This window comes from Saccostrea cucullata, unplaced genomic scaffold (assembly GCF_032062105.1).
Source record: "Saccostrea cucullata isolate Sc308-1 unplaced genomic scaffold, CSIRO_AGI_Scuc_v1 ctg192, whole genome shotgun sequence".
NCBI lineage: Eukaryota > Metazoa > Mollusca > Bivalvia > Ostreida > Ostreidae > Saccostrea > Saccostrea cuccullata.
In genome coordinates, this window is record NW_026932625.1 from 99,891 (window position 1) to 116,954 (window position 17,064).

Consider the following 17,064-nt stretch of genomic DNA (forward strand, 5'->3'; position numbering starts at 1 on the left):
CAAACCGAAAGCGAAAGTTGCATATTACACTGAACCCAAGTTTTCATGATGGGACCTTGGTCTTCAAAGCAAGACAGTAATGAAGAAATCACAAAACAGATCAACGATCTCGATTCTCTGATATCTTTAATTGCAGAAAAACAGGTATTATATAAAATTTTGTATTTATACAAAAGCTATATCGTCATCAGGGGCGTGAAAGTTATATAGATAAGATAGGCTATGAAATATAGTATATTTTTTGTAAAATAGTTGGCTTGAGGGTCTAACTTAGTGAAGTGAACAACCTATTCGAAAAATTCATTATTTATTTTATCCTCTCCCCTCACTCTCTCTCTGATGTAAAATAAATCTAACGATCATGATTTCCAACTGTAATGGGAGAATCCAGGTATTTAAAAATAATAATAAACAGGCCCATGGGCCATGGAAGTCACCTGTCTGTCTTCTTCCTATATAGTGCAAGACTGACTATAAACTCTGGAGCATTGTCGCACCTATACTTACACAGTGTAAGTTACTAAATCCTGGGTAATTTAAGTTTTAATTGGCAATAAATACTGTGATTAAAAGGTTATTTAGTGGCGGATCCAGGAATTTCATAGTGGGGGCACAGTAGGCAGGATTGGCAGGGTGTCTGGGGCTGCATTGAAGCTTGGGCACAGCCCGGGCTGGTGCCGGGTCATGCAGTGGCAAAGGCTGACAGACAAATTCCTACAAATAAAAAGTGTTTTTCCTTTAATTGCATGCCATGATTTTAGGTAACATGTCGTGAATGCAAAATAATATTTCGGAATATATCTCATACTAGTACTGTACTCAGGTTGGTGAATAACATTAGTGAAAAAAAAAAAATAAAAGACATATATGTTATCATATTTTATCAATTTAGGTACTAATTTTTAAACTGGACTAAACTGAAGGTAGTTGCTTAATATTAAATTAAAAAAGAAATTTTTTTAAGTCAAACCAGCACTATATGGATCGATCAGTCTTTAAGTTATTTTTGCTTCAAATTATTTTCACCCTTTCACAGTGACTTGCAAATAATTTTGCCCCATTTTGAATTTGCAAAAACACAGTTCTAGTTCAGAATAATCTAACTCAGTGTCTTGATACAAGCCCTAACCACAGGTAGAAATTATGACTCCCATAAATGCATGTGCAATGTAACAAATCAGAGCGGATCGATACGTGCTCCAAAATGATTTAGAAGAATATATACAAAAGAGGTTGAACGTAAAATAATTACCAAATTATTCAAAACAAATCTTAATATAGAGATTGTATATATCTTTTTTTATCCCAACAAATATTCCATATAGAGGAAAATTCATCTAATTTCTCAACATTTTTGTCACTTCAAATCTACATGCTATGTTTACATTCTGAACTCCTCTCTGGATTGTTAGTACATGCACTGAGTTTGAGTTATCACCTGCAGTGTTTATTTTGCAACATTGCAAATACTGGAATGAATTCTATCATAAACTGGGTCCATAGAATATATATCATTTTTAGCTCACCTGAGCCGAAGGCTCAAGTGAGCTTTTCTGATCACATTTTGTCCGTCGTCCGTCCGTCTGTCTGTCTGTCCGTCTGTCTGTCCGTCTCTAAACTTTTCACATTTTCGACTTCTTCTCAAGAACCACTGGGCCAATTTTGACCAAACTTGGTACAAAGCATCCTTGGGTGAAGGGGAATTTAAATTGTTAAAACAAAGGGACATATCCCCTCGCAAGGGGAGATAATCAAGAAAAGACAAAAAAAAGGTTGGGTCATTAAAAAATCTTCTTCTCAAGAACCACTGGGCCAGAAAAGCTGACACTTATGTGGAAGCATCCTGGGGTAGTTTAGATTCTAAATTGTTCAAATCATGACCCCCGGGGGGAGGGCGGGGCCACAATGGGGAATCAAATTTTTATATAGAAATATATAGGAAAAATCTTTGAAAATCTTCTTCTCAAGAACCACTGGGTCAAAAAAGCTGAAACTTATGTGAAAGCATCCTGGTATAGTGTAGATTCTAAATTGTTCACATCATGACCCCCGTGGGAAGGGCGGAGCCACAATGGGGAATCAAATTTTTACAAAGAAATATATAGGAAAAATCTTTGAAAATCTTCTTCTCAAGAACCACTGGGCCAGAAAAGCTGAAACTTATGTGGAAGCATCCTGGTATAGTGTAGATTCTAAATTGTTCACATCATGAACCCCTGGGGAAGGGCGGGGCCACAATGGGGTATCAAAGTTTTACATGGAAATATATTGGAAAAATCTTTGAAAATCTTCTTCTCAAGAACCACTGGGCCAGAAAAGCTGAAACTTATGTGGAAGCATCCTGGGGTAGTGTAGATTCTAAATTGTTCAAATAATGACCCCCGGGGGAAGGGCGGGGCCACAATGGGGAATCAAAGTTTTATATAGAAATATATAGGAAAAATCTTTGAAAATCTTCTTCTCAAGAACCACTGGGCCAGAAAAAGTGAAGCTTATGTGGAAGCATTCCGGGGTAGTGTAAATTCTACATTGTAGGAATCATGACCCCTGGGGGAAGGGCAGGGCCATTATAGGGAATCAAAGTTTTACATAGAAATATGTAGGAAAAATCTTTGAAAATCTTCTTCTCAGGAACCACTGGGCGAAAAAAGCTGAAACATATGTGTCCATGGAAGGATCATGGGGTAGTGTAGATTTCAAAATGTCTAAATTATGATCAGTGGGGTAGGGTGGGGATGCATTATGTATAACAAGGGTGAAATCTGGTAAAGAACAGAATGGTCAAAGCTTCTCAGGTGAGCGATGTGGCCCATGGGCCTCTTGTTTTTAAAGATAGAACATGCTATCTAGATCTGCTTGAGAGACTTGGCTGTTTTATTTAAATTTGCCCCATTTTAAATTTGCTTGATTACAATGAGGGCAAAAGAGGCAAATATAAAAGAGGGGAGGGGGCAAAATTTTCCCTGTATACCAAATTAAGATGGATGCGTCAACTTTCTTTTTCAAAGTAGATGAATGTATGATTTAAATTTCTTTGTAGGTGTCAATACATAAAGAAATAGATACACAAAGTGATGCAATTAAGAAACTGGTTGATGGAAAGGAGAAAGTTAAACACTTACTGAACACATCACATTCTTCTCGTGGGGACCACATTGATTACTTTCACAAAGCCAGTGTTCTTCAGCGTCAACTTGATGATTTAAACAGACATTGTAAAGAATTAGAGAGGGAAAAGAACCATGTGGATTCTGAGAGAAGACGGTTCCAAAGTAAGAAAGAACAATTGGAAAAAGATGTGGAGAGATTGAAAGAAAAGGATCATGAAAGAATGAATCTTCAAAAACAAAATGCGGAACTGGAGAGAGAAGTGCAGAGATTGAGATATCACTTGGAGGAAGTTTCACATAAAAAACCTGGTAATTATGAGAGAAATGGTAAAAAATTTCAATCTGTTACAATGAAACTGCATAGTTTGTCTAAAATAATGACATTAAACATTTAAATTTACATGTATTATAATGATGAAAAAATTATTATAAGGAACAGCAAATATTAAATTACTCAAAAAAGTAAAAACTTACTCGTAATATGTGCTTGTCTTTTAATTTCAACTTTAACTTTTTTTTTTACTGAATTATAGGGAATACATTATTGTAATAATTCTGTCTTTATTAATTCTCTTCTTTTTTATTATTGAAGTTCAAATTTACATATATGCCCCATCAATGAATGAGAAAATTTCTTCTGCCGTGAGGTCAGAGCTACAGATGATCTTGATGTCGCATCTGGAGGCTACCAGGGGGAGACAACTAGAGATTGTGTATACCTCTGATGCCAGGTCCGTGTCCTCAAACAAACCCCTGATTGTCCTGTGTATCAACGCCTCCAGACTCGGGACTGACGTGGAACAGGCTCTCCAGCAAGTCAACTGTAAGTGTACATTGTAAAACAAAGTCAACTGTAAGTGTACAACGTAAAACAAAGTCAACTGTAAGTGTACATTGTATAACAAAGTCAATTGTAAGTGTACGTTGTAAAACAAAGTCAACTGTAAGTGTACATTGTAAAACAAAGTCAACTGTAAGTGTACATTGTAAAACGATATATAACAGAGATTTTAAAGAGGAAATTCTAATGAACTAGTAAATTATTGTAATTAAATCATTTCACTTGAGTCACTTGACAATTTTAATTTCAAGGGAAATTGAAGGAAAGATCAATAAGTAAAGTGTATACCGTATAAGCATGATAGGTAGAATTTTTAGCAAGGATTTAATTTTGAAATTATTAGCAAGGGTGCCAAGATCACTAAAATGGAATATCGCTAAAAATTAATTACATTTTATTTCTAATAGCTTCTTTAATGTGCATTTTAAATCGCTAAATTAACATCTCGCTAAAAATAAATTACCAGTTTTTAAGGACAAATCACTAAGTTTGCGTGTCGCTAAAATTTCCACTTATACGGTAAATTGTCTCCAAACTTTTTAACAGAAGTAAAACTTTAAAATGCATTACATGTAATACTTAATAAATAAAATTAGATATGAAATTTTATTTCATATATTTATTAACACTTTTTGACAGTTTAATTTTAGAAAATTTTCACTTTTCTTGACAGGTTCCAAATCAGTGACTGTAGCAGTGATACATCATAAAGAGCTTCACGCCTTGCCCCCGCAAACCTCAGAAAAACTTCTCTACGGTGATAAATTCCGTGATCTCTATGCTATTGTGGACATTGCTTTCCTTACAAACAAAGGGATGTATACTTGTGATATGAACAACAAAGCCCTAGAGAGACTCACAGAATTCATCTGCCAGTTTGATACCTGAATTATTTTAAAAAAACATATTACATCAAAATGAAAAAAAAGGCAAGAAAAATGGAAATTAATTTAATTGTTGCTACTGTTCAAAATGAATTAATTAATTTTGTCCACAAAGTGCCATACACAAGCATAGTTTCAGTCAAAAATACAGCCTAGTTAATGGTATCTCAAACACAGATGTAATGTCACTGGGGACATATGACAGCGAGTTTATGCACGGTGCTTACTTTCATTTGAAGTAAAGTAAATTTATTATTTAAATTTGTACATTTCATACAAAGATGTATTTGTCAGTCCCACTGAAGTTGATATAGATGTACCAGATTTAACAAGTGTTATACATGTGTTGGAATATACATTGTACATCTACTTTAAATCAATGATTTGTGAAGTACCAATGTTTTCATATAACCATACAAAATAAATACAAAATTGTGGAATTTCTCTGTCATAAAGTTCCTGGTGTCCCAATTAAAAGAATCCAGACCTGCCAAGTGACCCGCATTCGGTGGGTTACACCCGCAAAATTGACCTCTCACCCCCCACTCATAATGACCCGCGGTGTGTCATTGTTTTCACCCGCAAAATCGATCATCCCAATTTTTTGACCCAATATTAATTAAGCATGTTTGTCTCAACAAGAAAGATCTGAAAATTCATCCTAAAATTTCCGATTTGTGTTTTATAAATCAGGATATGAACATCTTGTTTATTCAATGCACACAGATTTAATTAGTATCTTTGTTTGCCGAGGTGTTAAAAAACTGTTAATTAGCCACAGGAAATCACTTCACGCTTGATCGCAGACTGACACAGCTGTACAGGTAATATGCCTGGAGCATTTAGGGGATTATACGTAACCATTTGAAGGGGTATATGCATGGTGAGCCACATAGATTTAAAGGTTAATTAAATATCATTTTATTAAAAACAGAAATTAATTAATTAAATACAATGATATGATAAACATTGGGATCGTTTTTTAAAAACGAAAGTAAAAAACGAAACTACAAAGCATAACTGATAACAGCTGATTTTATCAGCTCTCATATATTGAAATTATTGTTAAGTGTAGTGGTTAAAAGAAAATGATATTAAGTTAAAGCAAAAGAGTCTAAAATGAAGTATATTGAATTTCTCTCCCCCCCCCCCCCCCAAAAAAAAAATGTAGTATTATACGTTGTGTTTCTTCGTTAAATGGCTATGACAAGCCTGAAGGAAATACCCACTTGTCAGTCACATCATGACTCTAACGATTTTAAGTTTTTGTTTGGGATGTTAGGTATCTTTCATTATTTATTTTGTAGTATTTGATTCATTTAATTTATTTTTTGTGTGTTTTAAAATTAATTAATAATAATAGAAAATTAGATGGCACATATTTCTTACCACCACCCCCTGCAGCAGCAATTTTTCAATATTAATCTTTCAATGTAATGTCAAATTACAATTTTCTGATTGTGTAATATGTTGAAAATTAATCATTGTAGAATCTAACAAATGTTTCCCTGAAACTTTTTAAATTTTTAAAACTTTGCAAAAATTCTATTGAACTAAAAGTATCTGAATCTTACTATCAATCTAAAAGTGTTCTTATACAAGCAATTTTAGGTAACCTGTCCTAAGTAAAAATTAAGTCTGCAATAAAATATAACATATACATGCATGTGTTTGACTGCTTGCATTGATGCCTAAAAATTAGGAAGCATTTTGTTACTCAAACCCCAACGAAAATGTCGCCGCGCGCTATGACCCAACATTTCAATTCTGAATGTTGGGTCATGACCCCCCGCAGCATCAATTTTGGTTGGCAGGTCTGAGAATCTTAAAAATCAAATTGGGAAGAACAGCATAAAAAAGGACTGGGAATTTTCTATCATCAAATTATTTTATGTTTATTAAGATCTCATTAAGTGTTAATGAACATTTTATAGAATGAACATCAAGTATTTTTTGTTTTACCTATGTATTATTCATGTTACTTTATCCAAGATTTTCATGCTTTTAAGATGTGGATGATGGACACTAGGCTTCTTCAACAATGAAAGAACATGTCATGTAAACAGGGGATGCTTACTCCTTCATGGCACCCAATCCCACCTCCGTTCTAAGAGGATCATGTTTGCTCTGCTCACAATTTAGTACTGTTGAAATAGATTTTTGAGCTTTTAAAAAGACTGATCTGTATTTTCCATTTGAGTGAAATATGAATATAACAAACAGCATGCTAAAAGATCCACAAAATTGTGAGCAGAGCAAACATATACCTCCTAAAACCAAGGTGGAATTAGGTGCCAGGAAGGAGAAAGAATCCCCTGTGGACGGATCACTGTAAATGAAACAAGCAAATTCAAAGAATTGTGGTTTTCCCCATTCAGTGTCTTTGTGGGTGAGATGTCATTATTTATGGCATATAGTGTCAAACATGAATGCCCTTTCATATTTCATTCAAAAGTTATCACTGGAGTTGATTTTTCTTTTAATTAGTTCAATCATGAAGGTCAAGGGGTCAGAAATCGTAGCTTGCTTGGAAATATCTTGTCACAGGTAATATACATGTCAAATTTGAAAGCCCTATCTCCTTTCAATCAAAAGTTATAAGGAAAATTTTTGAAAAGTAGGTCAAACTTCAAGGTCAAGAGGTCAAAAATCATAGTGTACTTAGAAAGGTCTTGTCACAGATAATACACATCTTAAATATGAAAGCCCTCTCTCTTCTCATTCAAAAGTTATGGCCAATTTTAAGTCTTTAATTTTTTTTAAAATACATGTACTGTAGATCACTAAATCTTCGCGACACCTTATTTTCGCGAGATAGTCATTGACTCTTGATAAGCGAGACAAAATTTTCATGAATTGTGGTAATTGCTCTATATAATCTTAAGGAATACTATTATACGCGAGAACTTAATTTTTGCGAGCACACTGTCTCGCGTAATTACGCGAAAATAAAGTTCTCGCCAATAAAAAGTGATTTACAGTATATCAAACTTCAAGGTCATGGGGTAAAAATCTTAGTGTATTTAGAAAGGTCTTGTCACAGGTAATGTACGTGTATAATATGAAAGCCCCAGCTCTTCTCATTCAAAAGATATGATCAAGGTTAAAGTTTTTATGACAGACTGACAGAACTACAGACTGACAGACTTGCAAATGAGATTTCATACTTTCATGAAAGCGAGGGACAAAAATCTGTAGGTGGACATTTTAGTGAATGTGATGGCCTAAGAATTTTTATGAAAGATGTAGCAAAACTTTCAACTTGACAGTTTTTAGCTCACCTGAGCCGAAGGCTCAAGTGAGCTTTTCTGATCACATTTTGTCCGTCGTCCGTCCGTCCGTCCGTCTGTCTGTCCGTCTGTAAACTTTTCACATTTTCAACTTCTTCTCAAGAACCACTGGGCCAATTTTGACCAAACTCGGTACAAAGCATCCTTGGGTAAAGGGGAATTTAAATTGTTAAAATGAAGGGACATATCCCCTCGCAAGGGGAGATAATCAAGAAAAGACAAAAATAGGGTGGGGTCATTAAAAAATCTTCTTCTGAAGAACAACTGGGCCAGTAAAGCTGAAACTTATGTGGAAGCATCCTGGGGTAGTGTAGATTCTAAATTGTTCAAATCATGACCCCCAGGGGAAGGGCGGGGCCACAATGGGGAATCAAAGTTTTACATAGAAATATATAGGAAAAATCTTTGAAAATCTTCTTCTCAAGAACCACTGGGCCAGAAAAGCTGAAACTAAATATATGGAAGCATCCTGGTATAGTGTAGATTCTAAATTGTTCAAATCATGACCCCCGGGGGAAGGGCGGGGCCACAATGGGGAATCAAAGTTTTACATAGAAATATATAGGAAAAATCTTTGAAAATCTTCTTCTCAAGAACCACTGGGCCAGAAAAGCTGAAACTTATGTGGAAGCATCCTGGTATAATGTAGATTCTAAATTGTTCAAATAATGACCCCCGGGGGATGGGTGGGGCCACAATGGGGAATCAAAGTTTTATACAGAAATATATAGGAAAAATCTTTGAAAATCTTCTTCTCAAGAACCACTGGGCCAGAAAAGCTGAAACTTATGTGGAAGCATCCTGGTATAATGTAGATTCTAAATTGTTCAAATAATGACACCCGGGGGAAGGGTGGGGCCACAATGGGGAATCAAAGTTTTATATAGAAATATATAGGAAAAATCTTTGAAAATCTTCTTCCCAAGAACCACTGGGCCACAAAAAGTGAAGCTTATGTGGAAGCATTCTGGGGTAGTGTAAATTCTAAATTGTTCAAATAATGATACCCGGGGGAAGGGCGGGGCCATTATAGGGAATCAAAGTTTTACATAGAAATACATAGGAAAAATCTTTGAAAATCTTCTTCTCAGGAACCACTGGGCCAAAAAAGCTGAAACATATGTGCCCATGGAAGGATCATGGGGTAGTGTAGATTTCAAAATGTCTAAATTATGATCAGTGGGGTAGGGTGGGGATGCATTATGTATAACAAGGGTGAAATCTGGTAAAGAACAGAATGGTCAAAGCTTCTCAGGTGAGCGATGTGGCCCATGGGCCTCTTGTTTGTAGTTAGCAATTTGCAAACAGGGTCATCATATTAACCTTAATGATGGTATCAGCTTATGTGGCAATAGTCTGTCCTTTTAAATAATTGTTTATACATAGAACAGCCGAAGTGAAAAAAAATGTCAACTCCCTTGTTTCATGGAAAAGAAATGTTACAATCTTACTGGAGTCTGCTTTTGTTCAGTTGAATTTAAATAATCATTTAAATGATACAGGGTTCTTAAGTTTCATTGCAAAAGCTTAAGAACTTTTAAAGATGCATGCATTGTCTTTTTCTTTGTTGTTTAACATCCCTCTCGAGAATATTTCACTAAAATGGAGAGGCCACCACTTGCCGGCGGAGAGCTGCAAATTTTGTCCTAAACTCGGCATTTACGGCCATTAAGCTTTTTTTTTTCATGCCAACACCTACTGTGACACGGGGCCTCATTTTTTACTGTCTCATCTAAAGGAAAGGTCTCTATGATTGGGATTCAAACCTGCAATGTACGGATCAACAACTTTATACATGGTTACTCTAGAGCAAATCCTTAACAGCTTTAATTTGCCAGATATCAGTATCTAAAGGCATAGTGACAGACCGAAATTTAAAATCCCCAAAGGGGAAGAAAAACTTTCATATTTTTTTAGATGAAGGCAAAGTTATGCAAGTTTCACCGCTGAGAAAACCTTACATTTACAAACTCTCCTCAAAATAAAATTGTTCATTATATGTTCAAAACATAGTACTCTTTACCAATCTGTGTCCTGAAGTTAGGCCCACTTAGAGATAAATATATCAAAAATAATCTACACAGCATAAAAACAATTTTATTGACAGTTTCATCATCTTACAGTGGCAGTACATGTACTGTTCCTCATTTCATTTCAATCTAGAGTGAACAAATCTGTATGATATTTGACATGCATCTGATGCAGTTTTCACTCATATCTTTACATGTCATAATGATGAAAGAGCACTATATGTATGTTACATTCAGTTATTTCAATCATTCAACCATTTGTTCTATAGCTATCTCTTTCTAAATGACTTGGCAAAATCAAACGGTGATTTCTGTTTTGGCTTCTCCTGTTCTTGTCTTTGTCTTTCCTGCTCTTCCTACAAAATAAAGCAAATTGATAACATCTTTAACACATCAATTATAAATGCACATGTCAATTATTAGGTAGTTAATAAAACGTCACTTTTCTTTTATAGTGTACTGAATTCCATCTAGATCCCTAAACTACATGTTCCTGTATTCTATGGAAGCAGTTAGATAAAGAGCTAACCTGAAGGAGTAACTGATTTTCTCTAAATTTGGCAATAGGGTCATCAAACTGCATGTAGTATTCTAAAACTGTCCGAACATCCTCGATCTTACTGTGTGCCAGAGCTGGAAAAAAAAAATTATAATCATTTTCATTTTTAAGAAGGCTTTCATATCACCAAAAGCTTGAATTCCTCTAAATGACATATACAGCGAAATAACATTAACAAAGCAGGTGATAAAAGAGAGACTATTAAAATGGATTGTTAATTTCTGACAAATATTGTTTGTATAAGTTTAGAATACCATTATTTTATTCATAAACTACTGTAAACAGGGTTATTTTAGCCCTTTCACACTTGCAAACGATTTTGCCTTGTTTTAATTTTGCCCCGCCACAGTTTTGTTAAAAAAATTACACTGTGTTATTTTTAAACTTGCCCATCTGTAACTAGGGCAAAAACAAAAGGGGGGATATTTTCCCTTTAAACAGTATATTATGAACAATGAAATTTATTACACTGTATAGAGTGAAAAGGGATAGAGTAAATTCCAGTTTTTAAAATTATTTTCTGGCAGAAATAATGCTAGCTTTAGGTTGCGCCTCCCCCCCTCCCCTTCTCTCACTATCTCACAGATAACCTACTCTGTAGAAAAGAAGCCAGATCAAACAGTGCTGTGTCATTCTCGTCTCCGTCCCACTCTTTCAGAACAAACGCGTTGTTCCTCTGTAGCTTCACAGACTTCGACTTACAGTCAATCATTATAACTTTGTTTAGGTCTCTGTTTAAATAGGACAAATCCTGGAAAAAATCCATTTATATCATCAATCAATAATATAAGTTGCCTCAAATGCTTGATTTTTCACGGATATTTTTTGTAGGAGTTTTATGACTATGATTTGATCTCTGCACTATCATTTTGATTTGTACACATCCTTGATCAAGGTTACACTCACTTTGACGTGATCTTTGCCGTCGTACCAAGTGGCATCTCTGTATAACTTGTACATGATGTGTCCTTGTTGATCAAGGCTGTGAATCACAGGAACAGCATTCTGAAAAAAAAAAATTGTAGACTTCAACCAAAGAAATAGTTTACTATTGTGTAAGCAATTTATAAATTAATGATTTCACTGCTGTGTATGCCATTCATTAATTAATGCTTTTACAATCCGATTATACCATGCCGGTCTCTGAGGTGTACACAACAGTCTCAAACAGAGGTGGCCCTACAGCCTGGAGGAAATAATCCACACCTGGTCTCTTCTTAAACCTCCATCCATTCTTAATCTGTAAGTGGAAAGCCAACCATTCAGAAAAGAGAGAACTTTAAAGACATGCTCATCAACAAAACATTTTAGAAATTTTAAAATCTGGACCTTCACTTTTTTAAAGCTAGAATGGGCAGTCAGTCTACTCTAGCTTAAAAATCTGAAAGTTTGTTATGAGCAGGTGCCCTCTATATAAGATGTAGACACATATTTGTTTGTATGAGTCAGAGTTGACCATTCTTATTGGCTTTACGAACTAAATGTTTGTTATAAGCAGGTGACAACTATATATGTAGACATATGTTTTTGTATGAGTCAGAGTTTACCATCCACTCCGGTTTGTTATGAGCAGGTGCCTTCTATGTATGTAGACATATGTTACTTGTCTGAGGTAGAGCTTACCGTCCACTCCAGCTAGACAAACTAAAGATTTGTTATAAGCAGGTGCCCTCTATTTATGAAGAAATGTTACTTGTATGAGTCAGAGTTTACCGTCCACTCTGGTTTGTTATAAGCAGGTGCCCTCTATTTATGTAGACACATGTTGTTAAAGATTACCGTCCACTCCGGCTTGACCAGGATCCCGGTGATCTCCATGACCAGTGTGTAGGGGGGCTGGACAAATGGCGGCTGGAGGGGCTCGGGGAGCAGCTTCTTCCTGGAGGGCTCCTCCATCTCCTGTTATCAGAAAACAGTAAAAGTGTAACGTCAACAAGTGTAATGTCTGATTCATCTCCTGTTATCAGAATAGAGCAAGTGTTAAAGTGTAATGTCTGATTCATGTAGTGTAATGTCAACAAGTGTAAAGTCTGATTCAACAAGTGTAAAGTCTGATTTATCTCCTGTTATCAGAAAACTGCAAGTGTAAAGTGTTATGACAACAAGTGTAATGTCTGATTCATCTAGTGTAATATCTGATTCATCTAGTGTAATGTCTAATTCATTTAGTGTAATGTCAACAAGTGTAAAGTGTGATTCAGCAAGTGTAAAGTATGATTCATCTCCTGTCATCAGAAAACAGCAAGTGTAAAAGTGTGTTGTCAACAAGTGTAATGTCTGATTCATCTAGAGTTATGTCAATAAGTGTAAAGTCTGATTCAACAAGTGTAAAGTCTGATTCAACAAGTGTAAAGTCTTATTCATCTAGTGTTATGTCAACAAGTGTAAAGTGTGATTCAGCAAGTGTAAAGTATGATTCATCTCCTTTTATCAGAAAACAGCAAGTGTAAAAGTGTAATGTCAACAAGTGTAAAGTCTGTTTCAACAAGTGTAAAGTCTGATTCAACAAGAGTAATGTCAACAAGTGGAAAATCTTGTTCTATAAATGTAAAGCCTGGTTCATCAAGTGTAAAATTGATTCATCAAGTGTAAAGTCTGATTCATCAAGTGTTATGTCAACAACTGTAAAGTGTGATTCAGCAAGTGTAGATTACAAAGTGTAAAATCTGACTCAACAAGTGTACGTATTGTCTGATTCATCAAGTGTAAAGTCTCGTCCATCAAGTGTAAAGTCTGGTTCATCGACTGAAAGTCTGATTCAACAAGTGTAATATCTGATTCAACAAGTGTCAAGTCTGGTTCATCAAGTGTAAAATCTGATTCATCAAGTGTACAGACTGATTCATTCTAAATGGCTAATAATGACTCAATGGAACAGATTGCATGTTATATATAGTTAATAATGTTTAAGAAATTTACCTGTTTCTTGATTTTAAAGGTGGCAACACTTCTTTGAATGGAGAAACCTACAGCAAACAACTAGCTGCAGATCTGTAGCTCTCCGAAAAAAATATTTTGATAGACCGGAGAGCTACAGTGCCACCCATTGAAAAAACTGTATATTTATTGCGCACAAAAAAGTGCGCTCGGTTCTCGATTTATTTCTCCATGTTTTTAAAAATGTAATCTCAAAATATTACTAACCGTGTGTTCCTAACATATTCTTTCGCTGTTTCCACAACCAAACATTTCTCATAATTGTTGTTAATAGTCCTCCTGACCCTGATATTGTAATCATCGAACATTTCGCTTATTTATACTGCCATTTTGGTTTCAAAGATAATTCGGTCCAATATGCTTCGTTCGGATGTCAACTACGAGAGTACTTGATAGAAGATAAAGGAATTTTTTGAAATCTTTCCTTATTTGCAATTGAGGTAAGAATTTGAAAGAATTAATCAATAACTGAGCGCACTTTTTTGTGCGCAATAAATGTACAGTTTTTTCAATGGGTGGCACTGTAGCTCTCCGGTCTATCAAAATATTTTTTTCGGAGAGCTACAGATCTGCAGCTAGCAAACAACAAGATGTTTTATATGGTAGATGAATATTGTATTATATAACAAAGTCTTATCATAAGGTGTTGAATGTTACATTTTACTTGTAGATAATCTTTTTTAATGTGAAATATTTTTTAATTAACAATACTTTCATTCCGCATTAAGTTGCATGGAACTTTCATGCTACGACACATGTACATTATCCTATTACAATTAATATGATTTACAATTAATGCACTTGGCCTCGAAAAATCTCACCTTTTCCAAATTCATCCTCAACCTACAAGACAAAGGATAAGTTTGACAGAATTTGTTAGACATGCTTATTGGGAATGACCTAAATTATGTACATTTAACTGGAAAAAATCATAAAAACTATCAAAATTACATGAAGTACTGCAAGAATTAATGCACAGATATAAGCGTGATAAGAAAGATTTATCATACTTACAACATTGCCTTCTGGGTCTGTTGGTGGTAGGCCTAAAAACAAATAAATGTACATTTAAAAATGGTTTAAATTACATGAAGCTTTAATGGTACAGTAGGAACTATGATTCAATACTCTAAGAACATCAAAAATGTACAATGTTTTAACTCAATTTCATACAAAACACTATAACACTGTTAAATTAAGTAATGTAAAGCTACAACAAATGGGCGTTTAAAATTAATTTGTCACTTTTTTCCTCGCATGTTCGTTTGCGTTAATTAACGTTGCAACATCACGAACAGCTCTTACGCAGCAGTTATATGTATTACTTAAATCAAACTTGAAGGGCGCTAAATTCACTTTAAAGATTAACGAAATAAACAATTATGAAGAGGGAAAATTAATGAATGTAAATGTAAGCATTGAATTCATATTTTTGGATGTCGTCGGTCCCATACATGTGATTCTTCCGGCGGGAGGCAAAATCTCCCGATTTTTAACCCCTCTTCCGTCCCTCCCGATTAATTTTTAAATCTTCCGTGCTTAAAATAATTCTTCAAATTAAATATATTTTGCATTACTTTTTATGATGTTTCTTATAATTGCTTAGAATGACAATACATTGAGATAACAACGGCAGTGCAATAAATTTTCACAGCAGTAGGCTTCGTAGTAATCAACATGAGGTCGTATAATTCGGTTGTAAAAATTAGTGATATATCAACTTGATAAATGACCATCGATGTTTTATTGCTGAATTGCTGAATGCAGAACATTGTAATTAGTTGCTAAAATACCCAATTGCCATCTTCTAATGCTGCGGTGGTCATTAAAAGATACAGTTATAATATGGGTCACACTTTTGACTTTAGTTAAAAATAGATCAAACTACAGGGTGTTGCTAAAAAATATACCTGACTCTACATTCACTTTGTTGTATTTTAAGAGAAATTAATTTTATTTCTTTATATTCTATTTTAAAAAAAATACTTACATAAAATATGCTACATAAGACCTATATACATATGTTTTACTTCAATTACTGCTAAAAAAAATATACTTCACTCTACTTTGTTGTATTTTTAGAGACTATTCATATTCTATTTAAAAACAAATTACTGACAAAAAATATGTTACATAAGGTCTATGCATGTTTTACTTCACTTACTGGTTGATGTATCAATACCAAATCAAAAATAAAATTTTATTCATTGAATGTTTTAATGATGATCATGTGATGATATTAACTCTTAATTAATTTCAATGAATTAATTTAATTCTGATTTAATTTCACTTCTGATCATTTGACTAAAAATTTAAACATATTTTTTTAAAGCTTATAAACCTTTATGAAATAAAAACTATTTTAAGTAATAGAGAGGGAGATGGCATTTTCTAAGGAGTTGGATGGTCTTTTGCGATTTGAAAAAAATGTAGATAAAAAATCTCCAGCTTTGAGACCCAAACTCCAGCTGAAAAATTTCAAATCTCCAGTTGTGATTGTTCAGTTCTGTCACATGCATGCGGTCCCATAACACACCTGGCCGTGCCGACAAATAATCAAACCGTGCCGGTATTCAATTTATCGGCATGGTCATGTATGTTATAGGACCAACAACATCCAGAAATATGAATTCAAAGCTTAAATAATTATTACACGCCGGGGGCAAGCCCCTGTTGTTATGTGATTTTTCTCACCTAAAATATATGCACCATAAACACACCCTGCTGAAAAAGAAGCTAGTGTAAACCACATAAAATATTCCCCGTACTTCTTCCATTTGGATTTTTTCTCATCTCCCTTTTCAGAGTTCACGTTTGAGTCTGACGTAACACTGTTGTTATATATAACACTCCTGCTTTGAAACAACCGATCAGTCGACCTTCGGAAAAACACACAAGCACATAAACCTAGCGGGGGCCGTAATGTTTCTGGTCGATATAAATATCGAAAGTTTGTAATAGATCTAGTGTTATCATAAAAATCAAATTTGATGCTTGTTCCCTTATTAAAAAGTATTCGTTTAAATAAACATGTGGACCTGAGAGCTGACATTTTTACCGGAAATAGTATTCAGCATAGTAAAATCTAGAGTCTTACTAGGTAGTTAGTATAATACCGGGAAAGTATTGTAGAACGCGATAAAACTTTTCAAAAATATTTTTATTTTCCAAGATGTTTCTTATATATTATATCTCACTGTCAGGAACTGAATTTTTGCATGTGAATTTTTTTTTTTAAATTGTGGGACCAGGTGTCATGAAGGAGTGAGTATCCCCTGCAGATCAGTCAGGCCCCCGTGTGCTCCTTGTCCTGGTCGGGAAATAACAGAAATGGCCTGACCATTCAATGATTATGGAAAATATCCGTCAATGTTAGATTGTATTTGCCAAAAAAGTCACTGTATCAACCATAG

The 17,064-nt window shown here is 34.6% G+C and overlaps 2 protein-coding genes across 2 annotated transcripts; one reads left to right on the plus strand and one right to left on the minus strand.

The window, feature by feature from the left end:
• Positions 1-41: 41 nt before the first annotated feature.
• On the plus strand, positions 42-5,072 carry LOC134235692 (uncharacterized). The gene is made up of 4 exons (XM_062717842.1): positions 42-144; positions 3,041-3,419; positions 3,703-3,933; positions 4,625-5,072. The coding sequence occupies exons 1-4, from the start codon at positions 46-48 to the stop codon at positions 4,837-4,839; spliced, it is 924 nt and encodes a 307-aa protein (XP_062573826.1). The 5' UTR covers positions 42-45; the 3' UTR covers positions 4,840-5,072.
• A 5,130-nt stretch (positions 5,073-10,202) lies between these two features.
• On the minus strand, positions 10,203-16,703 carry LOC134235693 (mitochondrial import inner membrane translocase subunit TIM50-like). The gene is made up of 10 exons (XM_062717843.1): positions 16,346-16,703; positions 14,666-14,697; positions 14,473-14,494; positions 13,634-13,680; positions 12,494-12,613; positions 11,847-11,954; positions 11,621-11,719; positions 11,309-11,465; positions 10,685-10,788; positions 10,203-10,511 (listed from the first exon to the last, which is right to left on the minus strand). Exons 1-10 carry the CDS (start codon positions 16,701-16,703, stop codon positions 10,425-10,427), a joined length of 1,134 nt encoding a protein of 377 aa, XP_062573827.1. The 3' UTR covers positions 10,203-10,424.
• Positions 16,704-17,064: the final 361 nt, after the last annotated feature.

Bases quoted from the DNA above. Each gene is read 5' to 3' on its own strand.
- LOC134235692 (XM_062717842.1), top strand. From the start codon at position 46: ATGATGGGACCTTGGTCTTCAAAGCAAGACAGTAATGAAGAAATCACA. The intron at 3,420-3,702 runs GTAATTATGAGA...TTATTATTGAAG, and splicing joins AGTTTCACATAAAAAACCTG to TTCAAATTTACATATATGCC. The intron at 3,934-4,624 runs GTAAGTGTACAT...TTTTCTTGACAG, and splicing joins GGCTCTCCAGCAAGTCAACT to GTTCCAAATCAGTGACTGTA.
- LOC134235693 (XM_062717843.1), bottom strand. From the start codon at position 16,703: ATGTCAGCTCTCAGGTCCACATGTTTATTTAAACGAATACTTTTTAAT. The intron at 14,698-16,345 runs GTGAGAAAAATC...ATTTGTTTTTAG, and splicing joins TTATGGTGCATATATTTTAG to GCCTACCACCAACAGACCCA. The intron at 13,681-14,472 runs GTGAGATTTTTC...TGTTTGCTGTAG, and splicing joins TGAGGATGAATTTGGAAAAG to GTTTCTCCATTCAAAGAAGT.